This window comes from Ranitomeya variabilis, chromosome 3, assembly GCF_051348905.1.
Source record: "Ranitomeya variabilis isolate aRanVar5 chromosome 3, aRanVar5.hap1, whole genome shotgun sequence".
Taxonomy (NCBI): domain Eukaryota; kingdom Metazoa; phylum Chordata; class Amphibia; order Anura; family Dendrobatidae; genus Ranitomeya; species Ranitomeya variabilis.
Window position 1 is genome coordinate 770,187,585 of NC_135234.1, and position 25,894 is coordinate 770,213,478.

At 47.9% G+C, this 25,894-nt stretch overlaps 1 protein-coding gene across 1 annotated transcript in view; it reads left to right on the top strand.

Moving 5' to 3' along the window:
* Window positions 1–25,894, top strand: part of XRRA1 (X-ray radiation resistance associated 1) — a 56,117-nt gene that overhangs the window by 10,803 nt on the left and 19,420 nt on the right. The window contains exons 3-12 of the mRNA XM_077298824.1: window positions 752–927; window positions 1,006–1,077; window positions 3,183–3,255; window positions 4,951–5,048; window positions 7,915–8,048; window positions 8,728–8,832; window positions 10,065–10,243; window positions 10,320–10,369; window positions 10,785–10,901; window positions 24,783–24,876. Coding sequence (XP_077154939.1) covers window positions 752–927; window positions 1,006–1,077; window positions 3,183–3,255; window positions 4,951–5,048; window positions 7,915–8,048; window positions 8,728–8,832; window positions 10,065–10,243; window positions 10,320–10,369; window positions 10,785–10,901; window positions 24,783–24,876 — 1,098 coding nt within the window. The remainder of the gene's footprint in view (window positions 1–751; window positions 928–1,005; window positions 1,078–3,182; window positions 3,256–4,950; window positions 5,049–7,914; window positions 8,049–8,727; window positions 8,833–10,064; window positions 10,244–10,319; window positions 10,370–10,784; window positions 10,902–24,782; window positions 24,877–25,894) is intronic.

Genomic DNA, 25,894 nt, shown 5'->3' on the forward strand with positions numbered 1-25,894 from the left:
CCAATTTTCCAGTGCCTGCGTCCGGTCCGAGGGTCCTTTGTCTTGTTGTCCTCCGGGCGGCAGAGGCGTTCCTGCTTGGAGCCCCACGTTCAAGGGCGCCAACTGTTGAGGGAGGATTTAAAGTGATCCTTCACGGTTAACCCAGTGATTTCCAAATTAATATATAAGGTGTTGCCGGCAACTGAAAATGACCAGACGGAGACGTGTGTCTCTGTATGGGGGATCGAGCTGATCTCTGGCCCCCGTTTATTCTTTATGACTTTATCATAGTCATAGAAATCACACTTCAACCAATCAGCATAAGAACACGCTCACGGTTCTTAGCCTATAAAAATGCAGGAACAATCTGTGCGTCAAAGTTTTGTAGAACAATACACCCTCAGTCTCATGTTCTACCGAGGTTGCAACAATCAAGGTCTCATCAAAATCTCATAACAGCTGTAACCTTTAGCCTACTAACAAAATTTATATCAAAACAACAAAATGGAGTCGAAAAGCACAAAATGGAGATTCTTTCTTAATTTCTTCCTTCACAATACTACGTGGCTGGGCAATATACGTCGCTGGGCAATATACTACGTCACTGGGCAATATACTACGTGGACATGCATATTCTAGAATACCCGATGCGTTAGAATCGGGCCACCATCTAGTATATATAGATCAGTCTGTGACCCCCGAGCGTCCCGTGGTGCGGCCCCCGGCGCTCTCCACCCACCGCTGACCTCTGACCTCATGCTGCGCTCCACAGGAGCCGGTCACTGGCGGGCGGATCGGAAGAGGGGCCCGGAGAGAAGCTTCCGGACAGTGGTGACCTCAGCGTCCTCCGAGCCGAGGGAAAGAGAAGTAGCGCCACAACGGAGCCGGAGCTGCCGATCCGACAAGATGGAGGACAGAGCGGGCGGAGTGCTGGATGCGTCACATCTGGTGAGGAGCCACGTCACCTCCACCATCACTGTGCTGCACCTGCTGCACCACTTCTTATATACTGTCTGTATACTGCAGATGACGAGCCACCATGTCCGGAGACCGACCGATCTGTGCGCGGCTGACATGAGCGACCGAGGACTCAGCTCAGTAAGAAACATCATAAGTTATCTTACCCCAGAGCTGCACTCACTATCTACATGCATCACGTTACTTACCCAGAATAATACCCCAGAGCTGCACTCACTATTCTGCTGGTGCAGTCACTGTGTACATACATTACATTACTGATCCTGAGTTACATCCTGTATTATACCCCAGAGCTGCACTCACTATTCTGCTGGTGCAGTCACTGTGTACATACATTACATTACTGATCCTGAGTTACATCCTGTATTATACCCCAGAGCTGCACTCACTATTCTGCTGGTGCAGTCACTGTGTACATACATTACATTACTGATCCTGAGTTACATCCTGTATTATACCCCAGAGCTGCACTCACTATTCTGCTGGTGCAGTCACTGTGTACATACATTACATTACTGATCCTGAGTTACCTCCTGAATTACACCCCAGAGCTGCACTCACTATTCTGCTGGTGCAGTCACTGCGTACATACATTACTGATCCTGAGTTACCTTCTGTATTATACCCCAGAGCTGCACTCACTATTCTGCTGGTGCAGTCACTGTGTACATACATTACATTACTGATCCTGAGTTACACCCTGTATTATACCCCAGAGCTGCGCTCACTATTCTGCTGGTGCAGTCACTGTGTACATACATTACATTACTGATCCTGAGTTACCTCCTGTATTATACCCCAGAGCTGCACTCACTATTCTGCTGGTGCAGTCACTGTGTACATACATTACAATACTGATCCTGAGTTAGCTCCTCTATTATATTCCAGAGCTGCACTCACTATTCTGCTGGTGCAGTCACTGTGTACATACATTACATTACTGATCCTGAGTTACCTCCTGTATTATACTCCAGAGCTGCACTCACTATTCTGCTGGTGAAGTCATTACTGATCCTGTTACATGCTGTATTCTATGTCGGCAGATTGGTGAGTTCTGCTCTGGAGCATGTTTCAATCTGTACTTGGTACTCGTTTTTCTCCCATGCAGTATAGCTGACGACCGGTCTCGGGGAGCCTTGTGCTGTATAATCAGGGCTCGTGCTGCCGAGATCCTGGCGTTCTATGTGCAGTACTATGTACTGATTGCTCTGTCAGGCCGCTTGCTCTGTTCTGCCGGCTCTGAGCGGTGACTGATCGTCGGCGGTGTTGTCTGCGCTGAAAGGTGACGGATCGTCGGTGGTGTCGTCTACGCGGAGCGATGACTGGTCGTCAGTGGTGTCTGTGAGGAGCGGTGATTGATCGTCGGTGGTGTCATCCCCGCGGAGCGGTGACTGATCGTCAGTGGTGTGTGCGTAGAGCGGTGACTGATCATCGGTGGTGTTGTCTGCGCGGAGCGGTTACTGATCGTCGGTGGTGTCTGCGCTGAGCGGTGACTGATCGCCGGTGGTGTCTGTGCTGAGCGGTGACTGATCATCAGTGGTGTCGCCCGCACGGAGCGGTGACTGATCGTCGGTAGTGTCGTCTGCGCAGAGCGGTGGCTGATTGTCAGTGGTGTCGCCTGCACGGAGCGGTGACTGATCGTCGGTGGTGTCATCTGCGCGGAGCGGTGACTGATCGTCGGTGGTGTCTGCGCTAAGCGGTGACTGATCGTCAGTGGTGTCGCCCGCACGGAGCGGTGACTGATCGTCGGTAGTGTCGTCTGCGCAGAGCGGTGGCTGATCGTCAGTGGTGTCACCTGCATGGAGCGGTGGCTAATCGTCAGTGGTGTCGCCTGCACGGAGCGGTGACTGATCTTCGGTGGTGTCATCTGCGCAGAGCGGTGACTGATCGTCAGTGGTGTCGCCTGCGCGGAGCGGTGACTGATCGTCGGTGGTGTTGTCTGCGCAGAGCGGTGACTGATCGTCGGTGGTGTCGTGTGCGCGGAGCGGTGACTGATCGTCGGTGGTGTCGCCTGCACGGAGCGGTGACTGATCGTCGGTCGTGTCTTCTGCGTGGAGCAGTGACTGATCGTCGGTGATGTCGCCTGCACGGAGCGGTGACTGATCATCGGTCGTGTCTTCTGCGCGGAGAGGTGGCTGATCATCAGTGGTGTCGCCTGCACAGAGCAGTGACTGATCGTCGGTGGTGTCGTCTGCGCGGAGCTTCACCCTCTTTCTTTCCTGCAGGCGCAGTCGGAGCAGTGGGAGCAGTTTTCGTGTCTCGCATACATGAATGCATCGGAGAATATTCTGCCTCTCGGTAAGAGAATGCGGCCCCCTCACAGCTTCCCTCAGTGCCCCCTAGAAGGAAGTGTCCGGGGGGCTGCAGAATGGGGCACATTGTGCCCCTGCTGATAGGATGTCAGGGGACCTTCCTCCCCGCGGCTTCTGTTATCTGGGTTTTCTGTTTTGTTGATATTTGCGCCAAATTGATAGAAGATTTTCCATTTCGGCCTTAAGATTTTCCTCCAGGTTTTCTCCAATCACCAATTGCAACTTTTTATAGAGCCCTGGTGCGATTCTTCTCCCCCCCCCCCCCCCCCCCCCCCGCAGTGAGGAAATGGACACCGAAACCATCAGCAGGCAGCGTAGATGGAAACCATCAGCAGGCAGAGTAGATGGAAACCATCAGCAGGCAGCGTAGATGGAAACCATCAGCAGGCAGTGTAGATGGAAACCATCAGCAGGCAGTGTAAAGCAGGCAGCGTAGATGGAAATCATCAGCAGGCAGCGTAGATGGAAATCATCAGCAGGCAGTGTAGATGGAAGCCATCAGCAGGCAGCGTAGATGGAAATCATCAGCAGGCAGTGTAGATGGAAACCATCAGCAGGCAGTGTAGATGGAAACCATCAGCAGGCAGCGTAGATGGAAATCATCAGCAGGCAGCGTAGATGGAAATCATCAGCAGGCAGTGTAGATGGAAGCCATCAGCAGGCAGCGTAGATGGAAATCATCAGCAGGCAGTGTAGATGGAAGCCATCAGCAGGCAGCGTAGATGGAAACCATCAGCAGGCAGTGTAGATGGAAACCATCAGCAGGCAGCGTAGATGGAAATCATCAGCAGGCAGTGTAGATGGAAACCATCAGCAGGCAGCGTAGATGGAAACCATCAGCAGGTAGCGTAGATGGAAATCATCAGCAGGCGGCATAAATGGAAACCATCAGCAGGCAGCGTAGATGGAAACCATCAGCAGGCGGCGTAGATGGAAACCATCAGCAGGCAGCGTAGATGGAAACCATCAGCAGGCAGCGTAGATGGAAACCATCAGCAGGCAGTGTAGATGGAAACCATCAGCAGGCAGCGTAGATGGAAATCATCAGCAGGCGGCGTAGATGGAAACCATCAGCAGGCGGCGTAGATGGAAACCATCAGCAGGCAGCGTAGATGGAAACCATCAGCAGGCAGCGTAGATGGAAACCATCAGCAGGCAGTGTAGATGGAAACCATCAGCAGGCAGCGTAGATGGAAACCATCAGCAGGTAGCGTAGATGGAAATCATCAGCAGGCGGCATAAATGGAAACCATCAGCAGGCAGCGTAGGTGGAAACCATCAGCAGGCGGCGTAGATGGAAACCATCAGCAGGCAGCGTAGATGGAAACCATCAGCAGGCAGCGTAGATGGAAACCATCAGCAGGCAGCGTAGATGGAAACCATCAGCAGGCGGCGTAGATGGAAATCATCAGCAGGCAGTGTAGATGGAAACCATCAGCAGGCAGCGTAGATGGAAACCATCAGCAGGCGGCATAGATGGAAACCATCAGCAGGCAGCGTAGATGGAAACCATCAGCAGGCGGCGTAGATGGAAATCATCAGCAGGCAGTGTAGATGGAAACCATCAGCAGGCAGTGTAGATGGAAACCATCAGCAGGCTGCTGCGCACAGGTTTTCTCTGCTGTGATCGGGGTGTGGAGATCGGATTGTCCCCATTACTGTGACTTTTCCCTTTTCCCAGAGGCGTTCCGGACATTTCCTGCTCTCAGAGAGCTGGATCTTTCCATGAATGGAATCCAGCGGATCACCGTCATCCCCGGAGAGTTCCCGCAGCTCGAGGTGAGTCCCATTCTTCTACTGATCTGTGTATGGTAGGATACTGCAGCACCTCTTTGTCTGTCCGCCATGCTGTACACTGCAGCTCTGCCATATTAGCTGTGACCAGTGACTGCGGCTCCAGGCACTTTCCCTCCTCCATGCTTTACACTGCAGCTCTGCCATATTAGCTGTGACCAGTGACTGCGGCTCCAGGCACTTTCCCTCCTCCATGCTTTACCCTACAGCTCTGCCATATTAGCTGTGACCGGTGACTGCGGCTCCAGGCACTTTCCCTCCTCCATGCTTTACACTGCAGCTCTCCATATTAGCTGTGACCAGTGACTGCGGCTCCAGGCACTTTCCCTCCTCCATGCTTTACACTGCAGCTCTGCCATATTAGCTGTGACCGGTGACTGCGGCTCCAGGCACTTTCCCTCCTCCATGCTTTACACTGCAGCTCTCCATATTAGCTGTGACCAGTGACTGCGGCTCCAGGCACTTTCCCTCCTCCATGCTTTACCCTGCAGCTCTCCATATTAGCTGTGACCGGTGACTGCGGCTCCAGGCACTTTCCCTCCTCCATGCTTTACCCTGCAGCTCTCCATATTAGCTGTGACCAGTGACTGCGGCTCCAGGCACTTTCCCTCCTCCATGCTTTACCCTGCAGCTCTCCATATTAGCTGTGACCAGTGACTGCGGCTCCAGGCACTTTCCCTCCTCCATGCTTTACCCTGCAGCTCTCCATATTAGCTGTGACCAGTGACTGCGGCTCCAGGCACTTTCCCTCCTCCATGCTTTACTCTGCAGCTCTCCATATTAGCTGTGACCGGTGACTGCGGCTCCAGGCACTTTCCCTCCTCCATGCTTTACCCTGCAGCTCTCCATATTAGCTGTGACCAGTGACTGCGGCTCCAGGCACTTTCCCTCCTCCATGCTTTACTCTGCAGCTCTCCATATTAGCTGTGACCGGTGACTGCGGCTCCAGGCACTTTCCCTCCTCCATGCTTTACCCTGCAGCTCTCCATATTAGCTGTGACCGGTGACTGCGGCTCCAGGCACTTTCCCTCTTCCATGCTTTACCCTGCAGCTCTCCATATTAGCTGTGACCGGTGACTGCGGCTCCAGGCACTTTCCCTCCTCCATGCTTTACCCTGCAGCTCTCCATATTAGCTGTGACCAGTGACTGCGGCTCCAGGCACTTTCCCTCCTCCATGCTTTACCCTGCAGCTCTCCATATTAGCTGTGACCGGTGACTGCGGCTCCAGGCACTTTCCCTCTTCCATGCTTTACCCTGCAGCTCTCCATATTAGCTGTGACCGGTGACTGCGGCTCCAGGCACTTTCCCTCCTCCATGCTTTACTCTGCAGCTCTCCATATTAGCTGTGACCGGTGACTGCGGCTCCAGGCACTTTCCCTCCTCCATGCTTTACCCTGCAGCTCTCCATATTAGCTGTGACCGGTGACTGCGGCTCCAGGCACTTTCCCTCTTCCATGCTTTACCCTGCAGCTCTCCATATTAGCTGTGACCGGTGACTGCGGCTCCAGGCACTTTCCCTCCTCCATGCTTTACCCTGCAGCTCTCCATATTAGCTGTGACCAGTGACTGCGGCTCCAGGCACTTTCCCTCCTCCATGCTTTACCCTGCAGCTCTCCATATTAGCTGTGACCAGTGACTGTGGCTCCAGGCACTTTCCCTCCTCCATGCTTTACTCTGCAGCTCTCCATATTAGCTGTGACCGGTGACTGCGGCTCCAGGCACTTTCCCTCTTCCATGCTTTACCCTGCAGCTCTCCATATTAGCTGTGACCGGTGACTGCGGCTCCAGGCACTTTCCCTCCTCCATGCTTTACCCTGCAGCTCTGCTCATTTACTGTGTATAAAGTCCTGCGCTCCCATGACATTTAATATGGTGCGAAAAATTATTGTAATCTGACCCCGAATGTTTCCACAAGAAAGTGTTTCATCAAGAGCCACCTGATAATCTGGAATATTTACAGATCACACAGAATCACCTGATAATCTGGAATATTTACAGATCACACAGAATCACCTGATAATCCGGAATATTTACAGATCACACAGAATCACCTGATAATCCAGAATATTTACAGATCACACAGAATCACCTGATAATCTGGATTAATTATGCATGATCCTATATCACTTGATAATCTGGAATTTCTAGGGGTCATCCTCCAGAGTCACTTGATAATCAAGAATTACCTGATAATCTGGAATTTCTAGGGGTGATCCAGAATCGTGTGGCGCCCCAGGGTCCTGGTCGTCACAGTGGTATTGCTTTCCTCCAGGGGAGAGTGATGCTACGTTTGGAGACAAGGAAGGATAACTGCATCCAGGTATCACAAACATGCCACACATTCACACTCCAGACCACCAGGGGGAGCTTCTGATCCTATTTATTAGGTGACTCCCCATATATAACTGGTAGTCTGTAGGGAGGGAAAGTCAGTCCTTCAGGGAAGCTGTTCCTGGCAGGAGCAAATTCTTGTCAGAGGACGGAGGAGAGGGTCCTCCCCATACCACCATCTACATACTGGGAAGCCCTGGGGATACACTTCACCTGTGGGAAGGTATACCATCTAGCTGCCATCACATCACCCCAGCGGACCCCTTAAAGCAGCGTCGGTCACCCTGACCGAATACCACAGGTGGCACCACAAACATAAACTTTATCCCTTTAAAGACCTTTCCCCCTTTTATACGGACGTCCCAGGGCCACGGACTGGGTCAGCCACCATGACATCCCCCCTTTGAGCCGACCGGACCCGGTACCGAGTAACCCCTTGCCCTGACAGGGCGCTCCAACTGCGCTATAATCTGCCGGTGTAGTTGTGGCCGCCGTGATCTGTCTGTGATTGTGTCCTAGGTCCTGGATCTCTCCTACAACAGTCTCTCCCCCGGGGACATCCCGCAGCTGGGGGCGCTCCCCCGCCTCCGAGTACTCTGCCTGAGCGGAAACAGACTAACACACCTGCCGCCGGACCTGAGCACTCCCCCCATGTAAGTCAGTGCTCACCGGATCACTGATCAGCCTCCCGATCACTGATCAGCCTCCCGATCACTGATCAGCCTCCCGATCACTGATCAGCCTCCCGATCACTGATCAGCCTCCCGATCACTGATCAGCCTCCCGATCACAGATCAGCCTCCCGATCACCGATCAGCCTCCCGATCACCGATCAGCCCCCCGATCACTGACTCATCCTCCCGATCACTGACTCATCCTCCCGATCACTGACTCATCCTCCCGATGACTGATCAGCCTCCGGATCACTGCTCAGCCTCCCGATCACCGATCAACCTCCCTATCACCGATCAGCCTCCCGATCACCAATCAGCTCACCGATCAGCCTTCGGATCACTGATCAGCCTCCCTATCACGATCAGCCTCCCTATCACCAAACAGCCTCCAGAATCATTGATCAGCCTCTGGATCACTGATCAGCCTCCAGATCACTGATCAGCCTCCGTATCGCTGATCAGCCTCCGGATCACTGATCAGCCTCCCGATCACTGATCAGCCTCCCGATCACTGATCAGCCTCCCGATCACTGATCAGCCTCCCGATCACTGATCAGCCTCCCGATCACTGGTCAGCCTCCCGATCACTGATCAGACCCTCTTCCTAGCGGGGCTGTGGGCCTCATGAATCACTGGATCTGTCATTATTCATCTACAGGAAAGATCCCGAAATCCGGATGTTCCCAAGTCTGGAGGTCTTCATGTTAGATGACAACTTACTGTCCCATCCCGCAGTGTTTGTGAGCCTGGCCGGACTGCAAGGGTGAGTGAGACTCCAGGAGTGCAGCTCTGGTGTATATTACAAGGGGTAACTCAGGATCAGTAATGTATGTACACAGTGACTGCACCAGCAGAATAGTGAATGCAGCTCTGGGGTATAATACAGGATGTAAGTCAGGATCAGTAATGTAATGTATATACATAGTGACTGCACCAGCAGAATAGTGAGTGCAGCTCTGGAGTATAATACAGGATGTAACTCAGGATCAGTAATGTAATGTATGTACACAGTGACTGCACCAGCAGAATAGTGAGTGCAGCTCTGGAGTATAATACAGGATGTAACTCAGGATCAGTAATGTAATGTATGTACCCAGTGACTGCACCAGCAGAATAGTGAGTGCAGCTCTGGAATATAATACAGGATGTAACTCAGGATCAGTAATGTAATGTATGTACACAGTGACTGCACCAGCAGAATAGTGAGTGCAGCTCTGGGGTATAATACAGGATGTAAGTCAGGATCATTAATGTAATGTATATACATAGTGACTGCACCAGCAGAATAGTGAGTGCAGCTCTGGAGTATTATACAAGATGTAACTGAGGATCAGTAATGTAATGTATGTACACTGTGACTCCACCAGCAGAATAGTGAGTGCAGCTCTGGAGTATAATACAGGATGTAACTCAGGATCAGTAATGTAATGTATGTACACAGTGACTGCACCAGCAGAATAGTGAGTGCAGCTCTGGTGTATATTACAAGGGGTAACTCAGGATCAGTAATGTAATGTATGTACACAGTGACTGCACCAGCAGAATAGTGAGTGCAGCTCTGGGGTATAATACAGGATGTAACTCAGGATCAGTAATGTAATGTATGTACACAGTGACTGCACCAGCAGAATAGTGAGTGCTGCTCTGGAGTATAATACAGGAGGTAACTCAGGATCAGTAATGTAATGTATGTACACAGTGACTGCACCAGCAGAATAGTGAGTGCAGCTCTGGAGTATAATACAGGAGGTAACTCAGGATCAGTAATGTAATGTATGTACACAGTGACTGCACCAGCAGAATAGTGAGTGCAGCTCTGGGGTATAATACAGGAGGTAACTCAGGATCAGTAATGTAATGTATGTACACAGTGACTGCACCAGCAGAATAGTGAGTGCAGCTCTGGGGTATAATGCAGGATGTTACTCAGTGCAGCCTCCTCCTGTATGTGACCTGTGTAGTGACCGGATATATATATAATCTCTGGGTCTTCAGGTTGCGGCTGCTGAATCTGGATGGGAACGCCCTGTCCTCTGTCCCAGCCCTGCCAGGAGCAGTGTTGGAGGAGACTCGGGAGGAGGAGAGGACAGGCGATGACTTGGAGCGGAGGACGGCCGCTGACTACACAGTGGAGTACGTGGTGTCGCACAGCAGGAAGGATCCTGACCGGACAGGTGACGGCTCCTAACAACTGGAATTTAAAGGGCAACTCCTGAAAAGTTTCTATGTGACTTCTGCTTGTCTTTGCAGAGGTGGTCTTCCCCTCCCCCCGATATCCGGCCACATCCCACCGTGCACTGGTGAGTACAAGGCTGGAGGTTTTACATCATTTCATCATCTCTAACCTCATAATGTATTTACCGGTCCATTTTCTCAGCGATTGTTTAGACCTCTGCTTGCTGGCAGAGAATGGAAACTTTCACATTGACTCTGCCTGGGCTGATACTTACTACTGATTGGTTGTTACAGTTGTATCCAGTAGACTGGGGGTCCGCAACCTGCAGCATTTCAGCCAATGCAAAACTAAACCCTCCGTATCCTGACAGTCACAGCCTGTCAGGAAATGCTGGGAGTTGTAGTGTCACAAAATGTTCAGTGCAGCAGGCTGCTGACCCCCAGGACTTGACAGTGCGTGAGTCATCATCATCCTCATCAGTGCATCATTAGTCATCTGCCACCTACTTCTATATAACTTTGCTCTTTTTTGTCTTGCAGAAACCCCTGGATATCACCATCCCCGCCTCGGCCCTGTACGGCCCCCTCTTATCACCCACAGAGTCCGCATCACCTCCTCTGCCGAGCCTGAAGACCCTGAGCCTGGCGGATAACAAGGTGCGTGCATCAATCTATATGGACCCTGTTATGACCCCAATGGCGAGGGTCTCAGAGATATCAGCCAGTCTGCGAAGTACAAAAATCCAGCTCATAGGGCAGTGGTAACTGGGTTGACCATATATCTACTCCTAACGCCAACACTAGAAGTAGCCGGGGAACATGCCTACGTTGGTCGCTAGATGTCTCGTGCCAGCCGGAGAGCTAACTACCCCTAGAAGAGGAAAACAAAGACCTCTCTTGCCTCCAGAGAAAGGACCCCAAAAGTAGGATACAAGCCCCCCACAAATAATAACGGTGAGGTAAGAGGAAATGACAAACACAGAGATGAACTAGGTTTAGCAAAGAGAGGCCCACTTACTAATAGCAGAATGTAGTAAGATAACTTATATGGTCAACAAAAACCCTATCAAAAATCCACGCTGGAGATTCAAGAACCCCCGAACCGTCTAACGGCCCTGGGGGAGAACACCAGCCACCCTAGAGCTTCCAGCAAGGTCAGGATACAGATTATATACAAGCTGGACAAAAATGCAAACAAAAACAAATAGCAAAAAGCAAGAAAGCAGACTTAGCTTAATCAAACAGGAACCAGGATCAGAAGACAAGAGCACTACAGATTAGCTCTGATATCAACGTTGCCAGGCATTGAACTGAAGGTCCAGGGAGCTTAAAAGCAACACCCCTGACCTAACGACCCAGGTGAGCATACAAGGGATGAATGACATACCCAGAGTCAAATCACTAGTAGCCACTAGAGGGAGCCAAAAGGTAAATTCACAACAGTACCCCCCCCTTAGTGAGGGGTCACCGAACCCTCACCAAGACCACCAGGGCGATCAGGATGAGCGGCGTGAAAGGCACGAACTAAATCGGCCGCATGCACATCAGAGGCGACCACCCAGGAATTATCCTCCTGACCATAGCCCTTCCACTTGACCAGGTACTGAAGCCTCCGCCTGGAGAGACGAGAATCTAAGATTTTCTCCACCACGTACTCCAACTCACCCTCAACCAACACCGGAGCAGGAGGCTCAGCAGAAGGAACCACAGGCACAACGTACCGCCGCAACAAGGACCTATGAAATACGTTGTGAATGGCAAACGACACCGGAAGATCCAGGCGGAAGGATACAGGATTAAGGATCTCCAATATCTTGTAAGGACCAATGAATCGAGGCTTAAATTTGGGAGAGGAGACCTTCATAGGAACAAATCGAGAAGACAGCCATACCAAATCCCCAACACGAAGTCGGGGACCCACACCGCGGCGGCGGTTGGCAAAACGCTGAGCCTTCTCCTGTGACAACTTCAAGTTGTCCACCACATGATTCCAGATCCGTTGCAACCTATCCACCACAGAATCCACTCCAGGACAGTCAGAAGGCTCCACATGTCCCGAGGAAAAACGAGGATGGAAACCGGAGTTGCAGAAAAATGGCGAAACCAAGGTGGCAGAACTAGCCCGATTATTAAGGGCAAATTCAGCCAACGGCAAGAAGGTCACCCAATCATCCTGATCAGAAGAGACAAAACACCTCAAATAATCCTCCAGAGTCTGATTAGTTCGTTCCGTTTGTCCGTTAGTCTGTGGATGAAAAGCGGACGAAAACGACAATTCAATGCCCATCCTACCACAAAAGGATCGCCAGAACCTGGAAACAAACTGGGATCCTCTGTCCGACACAATATTCTCAGGAATGCCGTGCAAACGAACCACGTTCTGGAAGAACACAGGAACCAGATCAGAAGAGGAAGGCAGCTTAGGCAAAGGAACCAGATGGACCATCTTGGAGAAACGATCACATATCACCCAGATAACAGACATGCCCTGAGACACCGGAAGATCCGAAATGAAATCCATAGAGATGTGTGTCCAAGGTCTCTTCGGGACAGGCAAGGGCAAGAGCAACCCGCTGGCACGTGAACAGCAAGGCTTAGCTCGAGCACAAGTACCACAGGACTGCACAAATGACCGCACATCCCTTGACAAGGAAGGCCACCAAAAGGACCTGGCCACCAGATCTCTGGTGCCAAAAATTCCCGGGTGCCCTGCCAACACTGAGGAATGAACCTCGGAAATGACTCTGTTGGTCCATTTAGCAGGCACAAACAATCTGTCAGGTGGACAAGAGTCAGGCTTACCAGCCTGAAATCTCTGCAACACACGTCGCAGATCTGGAGAAATAGCTGACAAGATAACTCCTTCCTTAAGAATACCCACAGGTTCAGCGACTCCAGGAGCATCAGGCACAAAGCTCCTAGACAGAGCATCGGCCTTCACGTTCTTAGAACCTGGTAAATACGAGACCACAAAGTCAAAACGGGAGAAAAACAATGACCAGCGGGCCTGTCTAGGATTCAGGCGTTTAGCAGACTCGAGATACATCAGATTTTTGTGATCAGTCAAGACCACCACACGATGCTTAGCACCCTCGAGCCAATGACGCCACTCCTCAAATGCCCACTTCATGGCCAACAACTCCCGATTGCCCACATCATAATTTCGCTCTGCCGGCGAAAACTTCCTAGAGAAAAAGGCACAAGGTCTCATAGTAGAGCAACCAGGGCCTCTCTGCGACAAAACGGCCCCTGCCCCAATCTCCGAAGCATCCACCTCAACCTGAAAGGGAAGTGAGATGTCAGGCTGGCACAAAACAGGCGCCGAAGTAAACCGGCGTTTCAACTCCTGGAAAGCCTCCACGGCAGCAGGAGCCCAGTTAGCCACATCAGAGCCTTTCTTGGTCATATCCGTCAACGGTTTAACAACGCTAGAAAAATTAGCGATAAAACGACGGTAGAAGTTAGCAAAACCCAAGAACTTCTGAAGACTCTTAACTGACGAGGGTTGAGTCCAATCATGAATAGCTCGGACCTTGACTGGGTCCATCTCCACAGCAGAAGGGGAAAAATTGAACCCCAAAAAGGGAACCTTCTGTACACCAAAGAGACACTTTGAGCCTTTCACAAACAAAGAATTTTCACGCAAAATCTTGAAAACCATCCTGACCTGCTCCACATGCGAGTCCCAATCATCAGAAAAAAACAGAATATCATCCAGATAAACGATCAAAAATTTATCCAGATACTTTCGGAAGATGTCATGCATAAAGGACTGAAAAACTGAAGGTGCATTAGAGAGCCCAAATGGCATCACCAAGTACTCAAAATGACCTTCGGGCGTATTGAATGCGGTTTTCCATTCATCTCCTTGCTTAATGCGCACAAGGTTGTACGCACCACGAAGGTCTATCTTGGTGAACCACTTGGCACCTTTAATCCGGGCAAACAAGTCTGACAACAGCGGCAAAGGATACTGAAATTTGACAGTGATCTTATTTAAAAGCCGATAGTCAATACAAGGCCTCAAAGATCCGTCCTTTTTGGCCACAAAAAAGAATCCCGCACCAAGAGGGGAAGAAGAAGGACGGATATGCCCCTTCTCCAGAGACTCCTTGATATATGAACGCATTGCGGTATGTTCAGGTACCGACAGATTAAACAGTCTTCCCTTAGGAAACTTACTACCTGGAATCAAATCTATTGCACAGTCACATTCTCTATGAGGAGGCAGTGCACTGGACTTAGACTCGCTGAAGACATCCTGATAATCAGACAAATACTCCGGAACTTCCGAAGGCGTAGAAGTAGCAATAGACATGGGCAGGGAATCTCCATGAATTCCATGACAGCCCCAACTTGACACTGACATAGCCTTCCAGTCCAAGACTGGATTATGGGTCTGTAACCATGGCAAACCCAAAACAACCAAATCATGCATCTTATGCAGAACAAGAAAACGTATCACCTCCCGATGTTCAGGAGTCATGCACATGGTTACCTGTGTCCGAAACTGCGGTTTATTTTCTGCCAATGGCGTAGCATCAATACCCCTAAGAGGGATAGGATTTTCTAATGGCTCAAGAACAAAACCGCAGCACTTGGCAAATGACAGATCCATAAGGCTCAGGGCAGCACCTGAATCCACAAACGCCATGACAGGATACGATGACAGTGAGCAAATCAAAGTTACAGATAGAATAAACTTAGGTTGCAAATTACCAATCGCGACAGGACTAACAACCTTAGTAAGACGCTTAGAGCATGCTGAGATAACATGTGTAGAATCACCACAGTAGTAACACAAGCCATTCTGGCGTCTATGAATTTTCCGCTCATTTCTAGTCAGGATTCTATCACATTGCATTAAATCAGGTGCCTGTTCAGATAACACCATGAGGGAATTTGCGGTTTTGCGCTCCCGCAACCGCCGGTCAATTTGAATTGCCAGGGCCATGGAATCATTCAGACCTGTGGGAATGGGAAAACCCACCATCACATTCTTAATGGCTTCAGAAAGGCCATTTCTAAAATTTGCAGCCAATGCACACTCGTTCCACTGGGTCAGCACGGACCATTTCCGAAATTTTTGGCAATACACTTCAGCCTCGTCCTGGCCCTGAGACATAGCCAGCAAGGCCTTTTCTGCCTGAATCTCAAGATTGGGTTCCTCATAAAGCAAACCGAGCGCCAGAAAAAACGCATCAATATCAGCCAATGCCGGATCCCCTGGCGCCAGCGAGAAAGCCCAATCCTGAGGGTCGCCCCGTAAAAAAGAAATAACAATTTTCAGTTGCTGAGCGGAGTCTCCAGAGGAACAGGGTCTCAGGGACAAAAACAATTTACAATTATTCCTGAAATTTCTAAACTTAAATCGGTCTCCGGAAAACAGTTCAGGAATCGGTATCTTAGGTTCTAACATAGGATTTCTGGTAACATAATCTTGTATGCCCTGCACACGAGCAGCAAGCTGGTCCACACTTGTAATCAAGGTCTGGACATTCATGTCTGCAGCAATCACAAGCCACTCAGAGGTAAAGGGGAAAAGAAAAAAAAATGAGAGAGAGAAAAAAAACCTCAGAACTTTCTTTCTTATAATCCCGCTTCTGCAATGCATTTAACATTTAATACAGGCCTGGCAAACTGTTATGACCCCAATGGCGAGGGTCTCAGAGATATCAGCCAGTCTGCGAAGTACAAAAATCCAGCTCATAGGGCAGTGGTAACTGGGTTGACCATATATCTACTCCTAACGCCAACACTAGAAGTAGCCGGGGAACATGCCTACGTTGGTCGCTAGATGTCTCGCGCCAGCCGGAGAGCTAACTACCCCTAGAAGAGGAAAACAAAGACCTCTCTTGCCTCCAGAGAAAGGACCCCAAAAGTAGGATACAAGCCCCCCACAAATAATAACGGTGAGGTAAGAGGAAATGACAAACACAGAGATGAACTAGGTTTAGCAAAGAGAGGCCCACTTACTAATAGCAGAATGTAGTAAGATAACTTATATGGTCAACAAAAACCCTATCAAAAATCCACGCTGGAGATTCAAGAACCCCCGAACCGTCTAACGGCCCGGGGGGAGAACACCAGCCACCCTAGAGCTTCCAGCAAGGTCAGGATACAGATTATATACAAGCTGGATAAAAATGCAAACAAAAACAAATAGCAAAAAGCAAGAAAGCAGACTTAGCTTAATCAAACAGGAACCAGGATCAGAAGACAAGAGCACTACAGATTAGCTCTGATATCAACGTTGCCAGGCATTGAACTGAAGGTCCAGGGAGCTCATATAGCAACACCCCTGACCTAACGACCCAGGTGAGCATACAAGGGATGAATGACATACCCAGAGTCAAATCACTAGTAGCCACTAGAGGGAGCCAAAAGGTAAATTCACAACAGGACCCCCATCTGTATACAGAGATACAGCTGTGTGAAAGTGTTCACCCCCTTGTCATTACAGCATCTCAGTTGGATTAAGGTCAGGATTTTGACTAGGTCACTCCAAAGTCTTCATTTTGTTTTTCTTAACCCATTCAGGGGTGGACTTGCTGGTGTGTTTTGGATCATTGGCTGCTGCATAACCCAAGTGCGCTGCAGCTGGAGGTCACAAACAGATGGCCGGACATTCTCCTGCAGGAGTAGCAGAAATCATGGTTCCATTTACCACAGCAAGTCTTCCAAGTCCTGAAGCAGCAAAACTGCCCCAGACCATCACACTACCACCACCATATTTTACTGTTGGTATGATGTTCCTATTCTGGAATGCTGTTACTTCTACGCCAGATATAATGGGACTTACGCCTTCCAAAAAGTTCAGCTTTTGTCTCGGCAGTCCACAGAGTATTCTCCCAAAAGTGACTGGGATCATCAAGATGTTTTCTGGCAAAACTGAGACGAGCCTTTATGTTGTTAATGCTCAGCAGTGGTTTTCGTCTTGGCCATTTTTGCCCAGTCTCTACCTTATGAATCATGAACACTGATCTTAACTGAGGCAAGTGAGGCCTGCAGTTCTTTGGATGTTGATGTTGGGTCTTTTGTGACCTCTTGAATGAGTCCTTGCTGTGCTCTTGGGGTAATTTTGGTTGGCCGGCCACTCCTGGATAGGTTCATCACTGCTTCATGTTTTCACCATTTGTAGATAATGACTCTCACTGTGGTTCGCTGGAGTCCCAAAGCTTTAGAAATGGCTTTATAACCTTTTCCAGACTTATAGATCCCAATTACTTTGTTTCTCATTTGTCCTACAATTTCTTTGAATTGCGTCATGACGTCTAGCTTTTGAGGGACTTTTGGTCTACTTCACTTTGTCTGGCAGGTCCTATTTAAGAGATTTCTTGATTGAACATAGGGGTGGCAGTAATCAGGCCTTGGTGTGTCTAGGGAATGTGACCTCAGCTTCCCAAAGATGTGATAAACCACAGTTACTTTATGTTTTATAGGGGAAGGGGTAATCACTTTTTCACGCAGGGCCCTGAAGATTTGGATTTCTTTTAATTTATAAATTGCATTTTGTGTTTACTTGTGTTATATTTGTCTAATATTTTAATTTGTTTATTTGTTTGATCTGAAATATTTAGGTGTGACAAGCATGCAAAAGAATAGGAAATCAGGAAGGGGGCAAATACTTTTTCACACAACTGTACATAATAAGATCCTGTCTACAGCCATCACTAGGGGGAGCTCCCTGTATACAGAGATACATGATAAGATCCTGTCTGCAGCCACCACTAGGGGGTGCTCCCTGTATACAGAGATACATGATAAGATCCTGTCTGCAGCCACCACTAGAGGGAGCTCCCTGTATACAGAGATACATGATAATATCCTGTCTGAAGTCACCACTAGGGGGAGCTCCCTGTATACAGAGATACATGATAAGATCCTGTCTGTGGCCACCACTAGGGGGAGCTCCCTGTATACAGAGATACATGATAAGATTCTGTCTGCAGTCACCACTAGGGGGAGCTCCCTGTATACAGAGATACATGATAAGATCCTGTCTGCAGTCACCACTAGGGGGAGCTCCCTGTATACAGAGATACATGATAAGATCCTGTCTGTGGCCACCACTAGGGGGAGCTCCCTGTATACAGAGATACATGATAAGATCCTGTCTGCAGCCACCACTAGGGGGAGCTCCCTGTATACAGAGATACATGATAAGATCCTGTCTGCAGCCACCACTAGGGGGAGCTCCCTGTATACAGAGATACATGATAAGATCCTGTCTGCAGTCACCACTAGGGGGAGCTCCCTGTGTAGAGAGATACATGATAAGATCCTGTCTGCAGTCACCACTAGGGGGAGCTCCCTGTATACAGAGATACACGATAAGATCCTGTCTGCAGCCACCACTAGGGGGAGCTCCCTGTATACAGAGATACATGATAAGATTCTGTCTGCAGCCACCACTAGGGGGAGCTCCCTGTATACAGAGATACATGATAAGATCCTGTCTGCAGCCACCACTAGGGGGAGCTCCCTGTATACAGAGATACATGATAAGATTCTGTCTGCAGCCACCACTAGGGGGAGCTCCCTGTATACAGAGATACATGATAAGATCCTGTCTGCAGCCACCACTAGGGGGAGCTCCCTGTATAGAGAGATACATGATAAGATCCTGTCTGCAGCCACCACTAGGGGGAGCTCCCTGTATACAGAGATACATGATGAGATCCTGTCTGCAGCCACCACTAGGGGGAGCTCCCTATATACAGGGATACATGATAAGATCCTGTCTGCAGTCACCACTAGGGGGAGCTCCCTGTATACAGAGATACATGATAAGATCCTGTCTGCAGCCACCACTAGGGGGAACTCCCTGTATACAGAGATACATGATAAGATCCTGTCTGCAGCCACCACTAGGGTGAGCTCCCTGTATACAGAGATACATGATAAGATCCTGTCTGCAGTCACCACTAGGGGGAGCTCCCTGTATACAGAGATACATGATAAGATCCTGTTTGCGGTCACCACTAGGGGGAGCTCCCTGTATACAGAGATACATGATAAGATCCTGTCTGCAGTCACCACTAGGGGGAGCTCCCTGTATACAGAGATACATGATAAGATCCTGTCTGCAGCCACCACTAGGGGGAGCTCCCTGTATACAGAGATACATGATAAGATCCTGTCTGCAGCCACCACTAGGCGGAGCTCTCTGTATACAGAGATATATGATAAGATCCTGTCTGCAGCAACCACTAGGGGGAGCTCTCTGTATACAGAGATATATGATAAGATCCTGTCTGCAGCAACCACTAGGGGGAGCTCTCTGTATACAGAGATATATGATAAGATCCTGTCTGCAGCAACCACTAGGGGGAGCTCCCTGTATACAGAGATATATGATAAGATCCTGTCTGCAGCCACCACTAGGGGGAGCTCCCTGTATACAGAGATACATGATAAGATCCTGTCTGTGGCCACCACTAGGGGGAGCTCCCTGTATACAGAGATACATGATAAGGTCCTGTCTGCAGTCACCACTAGGGGGAGCTCCCTGTATACAGAGATACATGATAAGATCCTGTCTGCAGCCACCACTAGGGGGAGCTCCCTGTATACAGAGATACATGATAAGGTCCTGTCTGCAGTCACCACTAGGGGGAGCTCTATGTGCCAGGAGTGGTCATGGACCGCCCCCGGCACATTAACCCCCGGCACACTGCGATCAAACATGATCGCAGTGTTCTGGCGGCACAGGGAAGAATCGCGCAGGGAGGGGGCTCCCTGCGAGCTTCCCTGAGACCCTCGGAACAACGCGATGTGATCACGTTGCTCCGAGGGTCTCCTACCTCCTTCTCCCTGCAGGCCCGGATCCAAAATGGCCGCGGGGGCCTTCCGGGTCCTGCAGGGAGGTGGCTGCAGTGCCTGTGTGATCGCTGATCTGATACAGTGCACAGCTAAGTGTCAGATCAGCGATAAGACACTATATAGTGTTGTCCCCCTCTGGGGCAATGTTATAAAGTAAAAAAAAAAAAAACCTAGATAAAGAAAAAAAAATTGTTCCAATAAATACATTTCTTTATCTAAATAAAAAAAATAAAACAATAAAAGTACACGTTTAGTATCGCCGTGTCCGTAACGACCCGACCTATAAAACTGTCCTGCTAGTTAACCCCTTCAGTGAATTGAGGTAATTGAGAATGACATAACAAAGGGATTGCCCACACCTGTCCATGAAATAGCCGTGAAAGAGTCCATTGTCCAATTACTTTTGGTCCCTTTAAAAAAAGGGTGGCACATGTTAAGGAGCTGAAACTCCTAAACCCTTCATCCAATTTTAATGTGGATAACCTCAAATGAAAGCTGAAAGTCTGAACTTCAACTGCATCTGAATTGTTTTGTTTAAAACTCATTGTGGTAATGTCTATAACCAAAATGAGAAAAATGTTGTCTCTGTCCAAATATATATGGACTTAACTGTAAATAACCATGGTACCGCTGAAAACATCATCTTGTCCCGCAAAAAATGAGCCGCCATACAGCATCATCAGCGAAAAAATAAAAAAGTTATTGTCCTCAGAATAATTTATTTTTTCTATAAAATAGTTTTTATCGCATACAAGCGCCAAAACATAAAAAAATGATATAAATGAGATATCGCTGTAATCGTACTGACCCGAAGAATAAAACTGCTTTATCACTTTTACCAAACGCGGAACAGTATAAACGCCTCTCCTAAAAGAAATTCATGAATAGCTGTTTTTTGGTCATTCTGTCTCACAAAAATCGGAATAAAAAGCGATCAAAAAATGTCACGTGCCTGAAAATGTTACCAATAAAAACGTCAACTCGTCCCGCAAAAAACAAGACCAAAATATGGATAAATTATAGCTCTCAAAATGTGGTAACGCAAAAACTATTTTTTGCAATAAAAAGCGTCTTTTAGTGTGTTACAGCTGCCAATCATAAAAATCAGCTAAAAAAAACACTATAAAAGTAAATCAAACCCCCCTTCATCACCCCCTTAGTTAGGGAAAAATAATAACATTTAAAAAATGTATTTATTTTTATTTTCCCATTAGGGTTAGGGTTAGGGTTGGGCTAAAGTTAGAGTTGGGGATACAGTTAGGGTTGGGGCTAAAGTTAGGGTTAGGGTTGGGGCTAAAGTTAGGGTTGGGGCTAAAGTTAGGGTTGGGGCTAAAGTTAGGGTTAGGGTTGGGGCTAAAGTTAGGGTTAGGGTTGGGGCTAAAGTTAGGGTTAGGCTACAGTTTGGGTTGAGGCTACAGTTAGGGTTAGGGTTGGGGCTAAAGTTAGGGTTAGGGTTGGGGCTAAAGTCAGGGTTAGGGTTGGGGCTAAAGTTAGGGTTGGGGCTAAAGTTAGGGTTGGAGCTACAGTTAGGGTTGGTGCTAAAGTTAGGGTTAGGGTTGGGGCTAAAGTTAGGGTTTGGATTACATTTACGGTTGGGATTAGGGTTAGGGGTGTCTTGGAGTTAGGGGTATGGTTAGGGTTGGGATTAGGGTTAGGGGTGTATCAGGGTTAGGGGTGTGTTGGAGTTAGGGGTGTGGTTAGGGTTGGGATTAAGGTTAGGGGTGTGTCAGGGTTAGGGGTGTGGTTAAGGATACCGTTGAGATTAGGGTTAAGGGTGTGTTTGGATTAGGGTTTAAGTTTGAATTCGGGGGTTTCCACTGTTCAGGCACATCAGGGCTCTCGAAAGCGACATGGCATCCGATCTCAATTCCAGCCAATTCTGCGTTGAAAAAGTAAAACAGTGCTCCTTCCCTTCCGAGCTCTCCCGTGCGCCCAAACAGTGGTTTACCCCCACATATGGGGTATCAGCGTACTCAGGACAAATTGGACAACACCTTTTGGGGTCCATTTTCTCCTGTTACCCTTTGTAAAATAAAAAATTGGAGCTGAAGTACATTTTTTGTGAAAAAAAAAAAGTTAAATGTTCATTTTTTTTTTAAACATTCCAAAAATTCCTGTGAAACACCTGAAAGGTTAATAGACTTCTTGAATGTGGTTTTGAGTACCTTGAGGGGTGCAGTTTTTAGAATGGTGTCACACTTGGTTATTTTTTTTATCATATAGACCCCTCAAAATGACTTCAAATGTGATGTGGTCCCTAAAAAAAATGGTGTTGTAAGAAAGAGAAATTGCTGGTCAACTTTTAACCCTTATAACTCCCTAACAAAAAAAAATTTGGTTCCAAAATTGTGCTGATGTAAAGTAGACATGTGGGTAATGTTACTTATTAAGTATTTTGTGTGACATATCTCTGTGATTTAAGGGCATAAAAATTCAAAGTTGGAAAATTGCGAAGTTTTCAAAATTTTCGCCAAATTTCCGTTTTTTTCACAAATAAACGCAGGTAATATCAAATAAATTTTACCACTATCATGAAGTACAATATGTCACGAGAAAACATTGTCAGAATCACCGGGATCTGTTGAAACGTTCCAGAGTTGTAACCTCATAAAGGGACAGTGGTCAGAATTGTAAAAATTGGCCCGGTCATTAACGTGCAAACCACCCTTGGGGGTAAAGGGGTTAAAGAATGAAAAATATATAAAAGTTTAAATCACCCCCCTTACGCCCCATTCAAAATAAAACAAAAATAAAATGCAATCTACACATATCTGGTATAGCCGTGTTCAGAATCGCCCGATCTATCAATAAATAAAAAGAATTAACCTGATCACTAAACGGCGTAGCGAGGGAAAAAAAGTCAAAATGCCAGAATTACTTTTTTTGGTCGCCACAACAGTGCACTGAAATGCAATAACAGGCGATCAAAAGAACGTATCTGCACCGAAATGGTATCATTAAAAAAAAAAAAAAAGCCCTCACATAACCCAAGATCACGAAAAATGGAGACGCTACGGGGCTCCGAAAATTGTGCTTCTTTTTTTTATTAGCAAAGTTTGGAATTTTTTTTCACCACTTAGATAAAAAATAACCCAGACATGTTTGGTGTCTATGAACTCGTAATGACCTGGAGAATCATAATGGCAGGTCAGTTTTAGCATTTAGTGAACCTAGCAAAAAAGTCAAACAAAAAACAAGTATGAGATTGCACTTTTTTTGCAATTTCACCGCACTTGGAATTTGTTTCCCGTTTTCTAGTACACGACATGCTACAACCAATGATGTCGTTCGAAATTACAATTCGTCCCACAAAAAATAAGACCTCATATGGCCATATTGACGGAAAAATAAAAAAAAGTTATGGCTCTGGGAAGAAGGGGAGCGAAAAACGAAAATGCAAAACCGAAAAAAGCTCCAGGGGTGAAGGGGTTAAACAGTACAAAGAAGAGCATGGATTTGTCATATGGACGGTAGATACATGAAATATCACCAACACAAGAAGAGATTCTAGCTGATATTAAAAACACAAAATATTTTGACAAAAAAATACCGTATTTTTCGGACTATAAGACGCACCCAGGTTTTAGAGGTGGAAAATAGGGAAAAAAATATTTGAAGCAAAAAAATGTGGTAAACTATTTAATAACATAAATAACATATAGTTCACCACAGGAGTGGCAGAGTGCGTTTTCATGTCTTATTAATTAATTACTAACCTTTTAATTAATTCTTATTTGTAGGGGCTGCGCTCACATCAGTGCAGGTCCTGCAGCCAGCCATGCTAGAAAACTGAAAGTGTCTCTCTCTACAGCTTTAACTGGACCTGTGGTGAGGTGATGAAGGGCTGGAGCATCACATAACAGCACAGAGCCCGCCCTCTTATTACCTCACCACAGGTCCTGTAAGATGAAGCTGCATTGCTTCTAGTGCGGTGTCTGCAGGACCTGTGATGACACAATGAAGAGGGAGGGCTCTGTGCTGTCATGTGATGCTCCAGCCCGCCCTCTTCATTACCTCACCACAGGTCCTATATGGGAGCACTCAGCCCATGTTACATTCGGACCATAAGACGCACCCCAAATCTGGAGGAAAAAAAGTGCATCTCATGGTCTGAAAAATACAGTATATCAATAAAATCCAAACATACATATAATAAACAGGGTGAGGAAAAGACCTCCTGGGGAAGTGAAAATACGCTGTATCCATCTACTCCATAAATAATAGAAGATCTTATGTAGGCCACAGAAGGTGTTCACAGAGTAGGAGGTCATGGACTCAGAAACCTGATAAGAAGCTGCAGGACGGACAACATAGCGTTGGATCATAGGCCGTATAAACAACGAATAAAGGCTCAGACGCCTAGTAGTAGATCTCCTACGGGGCGATGCTTGTGAAGTGTAGACAGTAACTATTATTTTACATAGTATTATAAGTCCTAGCATAGATTATAGTTTAGAGCACATCACCTTAACGGACAAGGAGACCAGATATCAAAGAATTTCACCGACACTTCCCCAACCCGTTTCGCACAAAGCTTCTTCAGGGGGCGTCCCCGTATTTTCACTTCCCCACCCTGTGGGGTGGTGGTATTTCATGTATCTACCGTCCATACGATAAATTCATTGATGTGAAGTGTCTGTCACACGTTATCGATCTTTTGTTGGGACATACGCTGCAGTGTAAAGCATGGTGGTTTCTTCCTATCAATTACAGATATGTCATGAAGAGGATGTGCTGCCTGTGGCGCTGTTTCCCTCGCTTGAAGAGCTTATAATTAATGGGAACCCCCTGACGACTCTCAGGAAAGGTAGTAATATATACTGAGATCTGTGGTGACGGGTATTGTTATGACCTGGTGGTTAAGAGGCCACACTGATATGACCTGGTGGCTAAAACGCAACATGGGACGAGCTCTGAGAAGGTGGTATTTCTACTGACCGCAGTCCCTAACCCTAACAACAACACTAGTAATAGCCGTGGGATGTTCCTGACTCTCCCTAGACACCTCTTCACAGCCTAAGAACTAACTACCCCTAAAGAAGGAAATAGAAAGCTATCTTGCCTCAGAGAAAACCCCAAAAGGAAAGACAGCCCCCCACAAATATTGACTGTGAGTGAAGAGGGAAATGACGTACACAGAAATGAAATCAGATTTCAGCAAAGGAGGCCATTACTAAACTTGATAGACAGAGAGAAAAGGATACTGTGCGATCAGTATTAAAAACTACAAAATCCACGCAGAGTTTACAAAAATGAGCTCCACACCGACTCACGGTGTGGAGGGGCAAATCTGCTTTCCCAGAGCTTCCAGCTAGCCTGAATATGACATAGTGACAAGCTGGACAAAAAGAGACATATTTGCAGAGCAATAGAGTCCAGGCAAATGGACAAACAAAAACTTAGCAAAAACTTATCTTTTGCAGACAAGGACAGGCCATATGAGAAATCCAAGGAGAGAACCAAATCCAACCAAGAACATTGACAGCTGGCATGAACTAAAGCCCAGAGCAGGTTTAAATAACAAACCCAGGCAAGGCGATTAGTGAAGGCAGCTGCCACAGCTACCTAAAGGAGCAGCAGTTCCACTCGAAACCACCAGAGGGAGCCCAAGGGCAGAACTCACAAAAATACCATTAGCAGCCACAGGAGGGAGCTCCAGAACGGAATTCACAACAGTACCCCCCCCTTGAGGAGGGGTCACCGAACCCTCACCAGAGCTCCCAGGCCGATCAGGACGAGCCAAATGGAAAGCACGAACCAAATCGGCAGCATGAACATCGGAGGCAACAACCCAAGAATTATCCTCCTGGCCATAACCCTTCCAC